Source organism: Triticum aestivum, chromosome 4D, assembly GCF_018294505.1.
Source record: "Triticum aestivum cultivar Chinese Spring chromosome 4D, IWGSC CS RefSeq v2.1, whole genome shotgun sequence".
In the NCBI taxonomy this organism is placed as follows: Eukaryota; Viridiplantae; Streptophyta; class Magnoliopsida; order Poales; family Poaceae; genus Triticum; species Triticum aestivum.
The window spans coordinates 486,864,261-486,874,813 of record NC_057805.1 but is presented as its reverse complement, the minus strand read 5'-3'; the positions used below and the strand labels follow the sequence as shown (position 1 = coordinate 486,874,813).

The 10,553-nt window shown below is 48.4% G+C and overlaps 2 protein-coding genes across 2 annotated transcripts in view; one reads left to right on the top strand and one right to left on the bottom strand.

Annotated features, from left to right (window-relative positions):
• Positions 1 to 270: 270 nt before the first annotated feature.
• LOC123098901 (cytochrome P450 78A6) lies at positions 271 to 2,599 on the top strand. Its single transcript, XM_044520976.1, has 2 exons — positions 271 to 1,338; positions 1,655 to 2,599. Exons 1-2 carry the CDS (start codon positions 298 to 300, stop codon positions 2,270 to 2,272), a joined length of 1,659 nt encoding a protein of 552 aa, XP_044376911.1. The 5' UTR covers positions 271 to 297; the 3' UTR covers positions 2,273 to 2,599.
• A 1,278-nt stretch (positions 2,600 to 3,877) lies between these two features.
• LOC123098900 (ATP phosphoribosyltransferase, chloroplastic) overlaps positions 3,878 to 10,553 on the bottom strand; it is a 7,134-nt gene continuing 458 nt past the window's right edge. The window contains exons 2-12 of the mRNA XM_044520974.1: positions 10,221 to 10,553; positions 10,047 to 10,106; positions 8,577 to 8,690; positions 8,362 to 8,427; positions 8,161 to 8,268; positions 7,992 to 8,075; positions 7,030 to 7,131; positions 6,802 to 6,915; positions 6,639 to 6,719; positions 5,777 to 5,896; positions 3,878 to 4,361 (exon numbers count right to left, since the gene is read on the bottom strand). Of these exons, the coding sequence (XP_044376909.1) occupies positions 4,266 to 4,361; positions 5,777 to 5,896; positions 6,639 to 6,719; positions 6,802 to 6,915; positions 7,030 to 7,131; positions 7,992 to 8,075; positions 8,161 to 8,268; positions 8,362 to 8,427; positions 8,577 to 8,690; positions 10,047 to 10,106; positions 10,221 to 10,502 (1,227 nt within the window). The 5' untranslated portion in view covers positions 10,503 to 10,553 and the 3' untranslated portion in view covers positions 3,878 to 4,265. The remainder of the gene's footprint in view (positions 4,362 to 5,776; positions 5,897 to 6,638; positions 6,720 to 6,801; positions 6,916 to 7,029; positions 7,132 to 7,991; positions 8,076 to 8,160; positions 8,269 to 8,361; positions 8,428 to 8,576; positions 8,691 to 10,046; positions 10,107 to 10,220) is intronic.

Below are 10,553 nucleotides of genomic sequence, written 5' to 3'. Positions count from 1 at the left end.
GGAGTAGTAGATCATATATGCGAGTGAGTTCCTAGGGGGGTGCATGCCTAGCCTCCAAACTGAGTTACCAACCAAAGGCTGGCCGGCGGGAAAACCAGAGGGGCCAATGCCAGCCCACTAGTGCAATTCTCTAGTATTTTATGTGCCAATGATTGGATCATCTTTGCTTACAAGGACCGCGCGCGCCAGTGACGGTGAATCTTCGCTCCGGTCCGGCGAGCTGGCTAGCTCCTATAAATACCGCCCCCGTGCAGCGGCTTCCCTCACAGGCAGCACGCACCGCAGCAAAGTCCGAAAATGGAGAGCTCAGTCCAGAGCTGGTGGGTGCTTCCCCTCACCTTGCTCCCGGCCATCTCCGGCGGCCAGCACGACGGCACCACCACCACACTCGCCGCCGTGGCCACCAGCTTCGCCTACCTCGCCGTCCTCGCGTGCCTCGCGTGGGCGGCCGCCGCGCTGCTCTACTGGGCGCACCCGGGCGGGCCTGCATGGGGCCGGTACTGGCGGGGCAGGGGCCAGGGCGCGGGGCTACGACGTGCCATCCCGGGCCCGAAGGGGCTCCCCGTCGTCGGCAGCCTGGGGCTCATGTCCGGGCTGGCGCACCGCTCGCTGGCCGCCGAGGCGGCGCGCCGGCCCGGGGCCAAGCGGCTCATGGCGCTGTCGCTCGGCCCCGTCCGCGCCGTCGTCGCGTCCCACCCGGACGTCGCCAAGGAGATCCTCGACAACCCGGCCTTCGCCGCGCGCCCGCTCAACCACGCCGCCTACGGCCTCATGTTCCACCGCTCCATCGGCTTCGCCGAGCACGGGCCCTACTGGCGCGCGCTCCGCCGCGTCGCGTCGGGCCACCTGTTCGGCCCGAGGCAGGTCGACGCCTTCACGCCGTACCGCGCGCGCGTCGCCGGCGACGTGGTCGCGGCGCTGCGCGGCGCCGGGGCGGGCGTGGTGGAGCTGCGCGGGGTCCTCCGCCGCGCCTCGCTCTACTACATCATGCGGTTCGTGTTCGGCAAGGAGTACGACGTGTCGGCGCCGCAGTCGTCGTCCGGCGAGGTGGAGGAGCTGCTGGAGATGGTGCACGAAGGGTACGAGCTCCTGGGGAAGGAGAACTGGTGCGACTACTTCCCGGGGCTCGCCGCCGTCGACCCGCAGGGCATCGGGGCCCGGTGCGCCGAGCTCATGCCGCGGGTGAACCGCTTCGTGCACGGCATCATCCGGGAGCACCGCGCCAAGGCGACGACCGCCGCCGCCGGAGGAGAGGTGCCGCGCGACTTCGTCGATATATTGCTTTCCCTGCAGGACAGCGAGGGGCTCGCCGACGCCGACATCGCCGCAGTGCTCTGGGTACGTACGTACGTACGTAGCATATCATCATGAGCAACAAATACAACTTTTTCACCAAATTAACACACACATAAATTATCAGCATGGCATCGGTTCCATTTGGAGTAGTATTACGTATGCAGATCACTCCTACTACTTTTGTTGTGATAATAATAATCTTGGCAAAGCGGCCAATGAGCGTAGCACTTTTTAAAAGCTAGCTAGCGTCCATGCAAAATTCCACCAGCCTTTTCTTCTTTGTTTAGTTCCGAATCATTTTAATGGATAGAGCACTAGGAGGAGTTATACAAGAAAATGGCGGCTGTTTTTTTTCCAGGAGATGATCTTCAGGGGAACGGACGCCATGGCGGTGCTGATGGAGTGGGCCATGGCGCGGCTCGTGCTCCACCGCGACGTGCAGGCCAAGGTGCACCGCGAGCTCGACGAGGTGGTCGGCCGGAGCAGCCCGGTCGCCGAGCCGTCCCTGCCGGCGCTGCCGTACCTGCAGGCGCTGATCAAGGAGGCCCTCCGCGTGCACCCACCGGGGCCGCTGCTGTCGTGGCGCCACAGGGCGATCACCGACACGTACGTGGACGGCCACCTCGTCCCCGCCGGCACGACCGCCATGGTGAACCAGTGGGCCATGAGCCGCGACCCGGAGGTGTGGGACGCGCCGCTCGAGTTCCGGCCCGAGCGGTTCCTGGCCGGCGGCGAGGCCCCGGACGTGTCCGTGCTCGGCGCCGACGGCCGGCTCGTGCCGTTCGGGTCCGGCCGGAGGAGCTGCCCGGGCAAGTCCCTGGCCATGACCACCGTGACCGCCTGGATGGCCACCCTGCTGCACGAGTTCGAGTGGGCGCCGGCGGCGCCCGGCGTCGACCTGTCGGAGGTGCTCCGCCTGTCGTGCGAGATGGCGGCGCCGCTCCAGGTCCGGGTGCGCCCGAGGCGCGACGCGTGATGTGCTCGTCGCGGTCGCGCCATGGCCGGCCGATCGACCCCACCCACCGTCCCTACTACAGTAAGTAGTTCGTAGCCCGTGACCCCGTGCTTCACGAAAGTGAATAATTAAAGCTGCCGGCGTAAAATGTACGTGCGCCGAGCGCGGCTCAGTGTTGAGTTTCTTTCTAACGTGTGTGATGTCTGTGCTATGTAATGTAACCCATCAGGTGTGAGCGTGAGAGTGACTCAGTGAGGTTCCACATGGTGTACAAAATTGCAGAACAAAAATCTATAAGAGATTGTGTGTGGAGTGTGCAATAGTACACCGTTGCTTGTCGTGTGTAAATGTGCACGTGTTTTGGCTTTTGGGTTGCACTCCCACCTCAGCAACAGTTTTGTGGTTTTATGTTCTCCTGAATCTTAAAGGAATGGCAGAGTTTTTCATGGTTGGGTTTGCTGAACATTAGATACCTCGAAAAAAAATATCACGGAAGTCACTTTTTCTGCGAAGCGCGAGGCCGAAGGTGGGGATGGCATGAGGAACGCCGGCCATAGCGAGGCTGAGCCGTGGACGAGCGGCAAGCGATAACCGGCGGGAGCGAGTTCAAAACTTGACGCGAGGGCGGGGAGGGGAGGTGCAGGTGTTGCCGGAGCTGTTCATTCGGGGGGGTGGCTTAGAGGGATGGCCGGAGGCAACGGCCAACACGACGGTGGGCGGGGGAAGGTCGAGGTAGGGTGAGGCGGTGCGCAACTGCGTCGACCGACCATGGGGAACGAAGGCAAGTGATTGGTCACGCGTGAGGGGGGAGAGGAGGAACTGTCGCAGGAGGAGAAACAAGAAAGAGAGGATGAAGAGGAACAATGCACGCACAATGGCTGTTGGATGTTGATGGACCGATGAGTGTGGTCTGTTTGGGCGTTTGACCAGAAAGGTGTCCAAACAATGTATGCCCCGTTGAGAAACGGAACTCAAACGTGCTCAAAAATGAGTTTGGGCGGCGGATCGGCTGCCAGGCATGGATAGCCAAAGTCTGGAGTTTGCCCTTCGTGCAACAGAACTCCGGAGACGGCAGCACACTTGCTCCTCCAATCTAATACCTCTCTCCTACAATATATGATGTTTTTACAAGTTATGTTTAGCTTGCAAAAACGTCTTACATTATGGGACGGAGGGAATAAATTTATACTTGGACATTAGGCATTCTGTTTTGACCTTCGCCCTAGTACCCATTGTTAAACTTCTACTACTTATTTAACATAAACGTGACAAATACATTCCTTGCATCTTTAGAGAAGTCTTTCCTACGAAATACCAACGCTGTTCAAACGAACCGTGATCTACAATGATTTTCTTTTCATGTTTATTAAAGTGGGCAGTAATTTGACAAAAATCCCAGATGCGTGGAATTAATTTTTGTTTCTTTCAAAGATCACGATGCGACGTGGATGAGATACAGAACTATTCTCCAACAGGATCATTACGAACCATTTCTCAAAGAAGACATGGAAGAGATATACAGAAAAGAGACAGATAGACATGGATGTGACAATCAATTCCGAATGGGATGAGAACAGCAAGACACGAGCATTTCAGATGGGAATCGAATAGGCTAGCCACACCACGGAGACCAAACCACAATGGGATTCATTATTGTCATCATATCAGGTAGCCCCAATTATTCAGGGCCGCACCAACAAAAGGTGCAAGATCCGGCACACACAAACAACATACACCCAACATCCCGGACCCCCAACCCTATCGACTGGTGGCACATAAAAGGGATAAACCAACCACTGCCTGTCCAGGGAATACGTTAGCTGAGCACAATATCCGGCGCTAGATATCGAAATCTCCTCAGGCAATCCACATGGGAGCTCACTTTGCATACGGGTTTTTTTTTCAAACTCGGGTCGCTTCTGTGTATGATGTACACACTACAGCGAGCATAAGTTCAGATGCTCACTGAGACGGTCCATTCTAGCGGAGGGCATGGCCGACCTTGCAGCAAGTCTCACATTCCCAGCTCAGAGAGAAGTTTGCGCCACCTAGGAGTCTCCTCGTCAAATATGTAGGTCAGTTTCGACACCAAGACTCCGCTGCCACCAATCTGCAATTCCAAGTTCACGGGAGCACATACAAGTATTAGATGTATATGTCATTAGATAAAGAACCATACTGTATGTTAAGTACCAATACCATATGTGTGTTCTAAAAACAAGTTCTATTATGAGCTCTAACATCAAGTTGTCCTATTGTGGAATGTTCCAAATCCTGCTTCACAAACTGTGGACCATCAATCATAGCCTGCACCATTGGGTATCTACTGGACAGTTTGATTTGTCAACAACAACAAAGCCTTTAGTCCCAAACAAGTTGGGCTAGGCTAGAGCTCAAACGCATAAGATCTCGCAACCAACTCATGGATCCGGCACGTGGATAGCCAACTTCCACGCACCCCTGTCCATGGCTAGATCTTTGGTGATACTGCAGTCCCTCTTTTCGGACTCCTCCCATGTCAATTTTGATCTAACCCGACCTCTCTTGACATTATCAGAACGCTTTAGTCATCCGCTATGCACTGGAGTTTCTGGAGGCATGCGTTGAATATGCCCAAACCATCGCAGACGATGTTGGACAAGCTTCTCTTCAATCGGTGCTACCCCAACTCTATCCCGTATATTATCATTCCGGACATCCTTCCTTGTGTGGCCACACATCCATCTCAACATGCGCATCTCCGCTACACTAACTGTTGAACATGTCGCCTTTTGGTCGGCCAACACTCAGCACCATACAACACTGCAGGTCGAATCGCCACCCGATAGAACCTGCCTTTTAGCTTTTGTGGCACTCTCTTGTCACAGAGAACACCAGAAGCTTGGCACCACTTCATCCATCCGGCCTTGATTCAATGGCTCAAATCTTCATCGATATCACCATCCTTCTACAGCATTGACCCCAAATATCGAAAGGTGTCCTTCTGAGGTACCACCTGCCCATCACGGCTAACCTCCTCCTCGTGCCTAGTAGTACTAAAACTGCACCTCATGGTTTAGTTCTACTAAGCCTAAAACCTTCCGATTCCAGTTTGATTTGTCAAATTAGAACAATTTTTTACTTGGACCACTTCCTAACTGGCTCTGGGCCAGGTGTATAGTTCACTGACTGAATTCAGAATTTTTAATTTACATATCAGGATTTATTCTCCCAGCACCGACCAGGATTTCTGGTTCCTGGTCGTAATGAACGGGTTCCGTCCAGGATTTGACACTGCTAATAGTTCCACACTTATAAGTTATATCTGCTGAATGGAGCTTACTCAGTAAGATTTGAATACTTACACTCAAGGTGCAACATGGCAAACCCATTTTGTTAATTACTAAGATATTTTACTTAGTTGAGAATAACTGCCTGCCTCAAACACGGCATTAAATTATTGTCCTAAGAATAAATTGCTGCCAACAGGAAACTGATAAGAGGAGGCAAATGTTTCCGTAGAAAAGCATGAGGCAGACAACTTACAGATCTCAGTTGTTGAATAGACTTGTAAAGCGACTTTTGGGGAACTACAACATTAATAGCATAGTAGTCCACAGCAACATTGCCATCAAGCGTGCAATACACTGGGCTTATAGTTGGGCCCTGTTCACATCAAGATGGAGCAAATGAAATCGTAAGTATTAGTTCAAAAGATAAGACTGTATCTCCATATTTAAAAATATCACAGTGTGGATTAGCAATCAAGAGCAGACCTATTAGTAAGTCAGCAATACATTACTAGTTTAATTTGAATGAACCTAAAAGGCCACAAGACTACAATTGGAATTTGGCCCAGTCCATGGATGCTACAGATGTCACAATGTTAAGACATTATATTGAGAGATATTCTGGACCCCAAGAGAAAAATAGATGTTACACATCTACTTTTGCTCCAAAGGGCTAGAAATTCTCTGGTCGAACATCTGCATCGATTATTTAGCGAGCACAGGCTATAATTATGCAAATTAATAAGATGCAGATATTACAAGTGCTACAGTTGTAAGCAAATATAATTATATTTTCAGTCATGGATACTACTCCCTCCATTCCTAAATGTAAGTCTTTTTAGACATTTCAAATGGACTACAACATACGGATGTATGTAGACATATTTTAGAGTGCAGATTCACTCATTTTGCTCCATATGTAGTCATTGTTGGAATCTCTAGAAAGACTTATATTTGGGAACAGAGGGAGTAGACTGTATGAGCATATAGAACAGAATTCTATTTTGAATATAAAGCTAAAATTCTACCATCTACCTGCACAAATAATGTGTGGGATTCATGGCTAGTTTTCCAAAAAAAAATAAAGTTTTTTACTACTTAAGTGCTTATAATGATACCTGTAATCCACATAATGATGTTTGGCTGAGAACTCTCTCAGCCACTTCTTCTGCACTATTGCCCCTCATATTTGCTGTTACCTTATATGATAATGGAAGATATACTAAAGTTAATCAATCAATCCGGTGTAATAGTGTGACATAAAAATATGTAAAGATTTACCATTATCTTGCCAGACGCTGTGAGGTGAGCCTCCAATCTTTCAAGCATCTCATGTGAAATCTCTAACACACCCTCACGTCTGTTCAGAGATTTCTTACTTGCTACAAGTGTTGCCTGCATAGTGTTGGACACATAGCACAATGAGCGCAAATTTTCACTTTTAGAAAAGGAAACATCACTTGGAGTTATTTGTCCTTTGTGATCCAGTGCCTATGTGATAGAGCTTACCTGGCTTTCCAAAATTACTCCACCTTCAATTTCCTTCAAATTATTCTCACGCAAAGTCGTTCCACTACTCACAAGATCCACAATAGCGTCAGCCATACCCATCTTCATGGAGAAAAAATGAATAAGTATAACATATTACCCTTAATAGACTGATGTTACAGTGTGTCCCAATTTAGAAATTACAAATCAAGCGAGTCAGCTTAGAGAGAGGAGACGACAGGAGACCGAAAAAGATTGATCAAAGGAGAGACCCAAGAAAAACAATCTGACCGGGAGGACGAGTTGCGGCGTCCGGAGACCTAAACCTAGGCTCTAATACCATGTTACGGATGCAGCTTATCTCTATTGCATAAGACAAGGGGCTTATATATTTTACACAAGACTTAGGGTACAAGGAAGGAAACATAGCCTAATACAGACTCCTAGACTAATACCGATAGTCCTTAACAGAGACAAGTATGCCAATAAATGGCAAAGATGACTGCACTTTTCATTGCCCCTGTAAAGAATTAAGGCTTGGATCTACCATAATTCACATCCGAACATATACAGTATACTCATACAGCTTCATGCAATACTGCTAACATAATTAACAAAGGAATAAGAAAGGTTAAAAAATACAGCCTTATGAATGATACTCCCTCCGTTGCATATTACTCGTCGCTGATTTAGTACAACTTTGTACTAAATCAGCGACGAGTAATATGGAACGGAGGGAGTACTATGCAAGAGCACAATTGGTGGAGAAACAAGTGGCCAACTATGTTTTAAATATTAGCCTTTGAGTTCTATTAAGATCTAAGGAGTAGTGGTGGAACTGTAATGGACAACCCACAGCGTTTAGCCATCCAAACTTGAAACAAATACATGAAATAATCAAATGCAAAGGTAGGAGAGGCAATCACAAAGAAACAGAAGAAAATTTAATTTAAAAATGAATTAAATTAAAGAGAGCATCTCACAGCAGGATATGACTCGAGAGCACCATCACCAGCTAAAAATGAAACATGCTTGAAACCCTTTTCTTTCAAAAACTTTGCACCTACCTGCAGAATCCACAAATCAGTGATTAACAAAGCAGTGTCCATCAAGGGGGTGGACTAAGAAATTAAAGTTTATTCATGACCATACATAACCAAATCCTGTAACGACCCGCATTGGTCTTTCTTCAGTCCACTGAGGCATATTTAACAAATCCTCTAGAGTATTGATGCTATCAAAAATACCTTCCTTCGGCACCTATCATAGAACACAATTTCACTTTTTCAGACATGAGCTTCAATCAAGGTATAGTGAGGCTGTTAGTAGTAAATGCACTTGGATATACCATACCGCAAGGGACAGGCGACAATGTCCGAAATCGAGGGCATCATGAATAATAACTAGATCATCATTGCCCTGTCACACAAAATCTTAAAAACATATCAGCATAGATCAAAGGAACTGAAAACAATCAATCAGTAGAAATTAATCCAGCAGGAACTTCTAAAACTAAAGGTAGGCATACACTGGGCCAAAAGACTTAACATTATTCCTCAAAAATTTACCTGTGCATATTCACTAATTATGTCATAACCCACAATACCAAGATCAAGATCCCCTGAACATAGTTTACGAACAATATCCGTGGGCCTCTGAAACCAAACCTCCAAATTTGGAACCTGCATACAAAAATGTATTAGAACTTCACCATAACCATCTATTACTCCCTCTGTTTCACAGTACTTCAGACCACCGCAAATATTCCTGTAGATTAATTAGATATAGACGGATTTTACAGACGGAACGAATGTAACACTATTTTTAGGCATGAAAATGTATGCATACAACCTATAGATTTTAACTGAACACCATGCGACAGAACAGGGTTAGGACGGAGTCGCTGGAAGGTATATATTGTAATTTGTAAACGCAAATAGGTCAGACAAAACAAAATGCTTAATATCCCACACTGAGATTTTCAGATTCTCGACAGACATGATCACACGAAGATGCAGGTTCGACATTCTTATTTTGCTTCCTTGATTTTATCAGTATTATCTACTACATGGCAATGGTGCAACCAAATACACATTACCCAACAAATTAGTTGTTTTGAACAAACTCCAAACCTAACTCTATGAATAACAGGCAAATACCAATTACCCAACAAATTAGATTTATGGGTTGGATGTTGTTTTGAACAAACTTCAAACCTGACTCTATGAACAACTGACGAATACCCATTGCCCAACAAACTAGATTTATGGGTTCAATGTTGTTGACTTTATGAATAACTGGTTGCATAAGTTCTCTTTGCAGAGCTTTGCCGATGCAAAATAGTTAATCGGAAGGGTAAGTTTTACATGAACCAGTAAGGATTTTTTTTTTCCATACAGTGAAACTGCAGCACAAAGCAACACAACACAGCAAACACCAACCACAGCTGAACCTAATAAATATTTTAGATTGTTAACGTTCCAGTTGGCCTAAATCTCTGAACATCTTCCAATTTATTATTTATGTCAAAGACACCACACATATTATTATTCAGCAATATATTATGGACAGTGGATAGATCTCATCTTGACAGAACTGTTGGGAAGAAAATATTAACACATGGAATAAATCTCCTGACGTATCACATCTTGGCTGATGCAATAAACCGATGCTCCTCTAACTATTCTAAAATAATCAGAAAATTAAGAAGGCCACCTCATTGATATGCCCAAATAGAGAATGTTTGTATTGTGGTATTAATCCCCATGCTTATATCAATTGTACATAAAACAAATGCAGGACATGTCGAGGTACTGTGTTTAAGCATGAAACAGACGCTGCATACGAGCAGTAATACATTAAACAAATCCAAGAAACTGTCGAACAACGGTGTTTCTAAACTGTGCCGTCCTATTAATGAGCCAATCAGGGCCTGAAGGCGTACTGATTCAGTCCCTGCTCACAGCAAGCAGCCACTTCTCCTGCCTAGATACGGTGCGCGGTAATGCCGTGAAGACGAGACGGGGATGAGGACTCACCTGCGGGATGTCGGCGGTGTACTGCCGCGGGTTGAGCTGCCTCACCGACAACTGGCAACTCTGCACCAAACACCACCACAGCAACAAAATCAGCAAAAACCAACACAAAATTTCAGTTCGAGAAATGGAAGCGAGGGCATGGAACGCGACTCCGCACGGGGACGGGGACGGGACCTTGAGGAGGCTTAGGGTTAGCTCGGCCATGCGGCCCTTGCTGGGGAGCCCGAGGCGGACGACGGAGCGGTCGGCGGACAGCGGCGCGGCCGCCGCCGGCTTGGCGGAGACGGCGGTCGCCGCCGCGGCAGCCCTCGGGGCGAGCAAGCGGGTCCTCGCCGCCGCCGCCGCGGTCGGCGATGAGGTCCGGAGGCGGAGGGCGGGGGACGGCCGCGAGGGCGACGGCGACGGGGAAAGGAGGAAGGGCGCCAGGTCCAGCCGCGCCCCCATCATCGCCGACATTCGGGTATCCCTCTCGGGGTCGAGGCCTGCTCTCCGGGGCGGAGTGGGGAG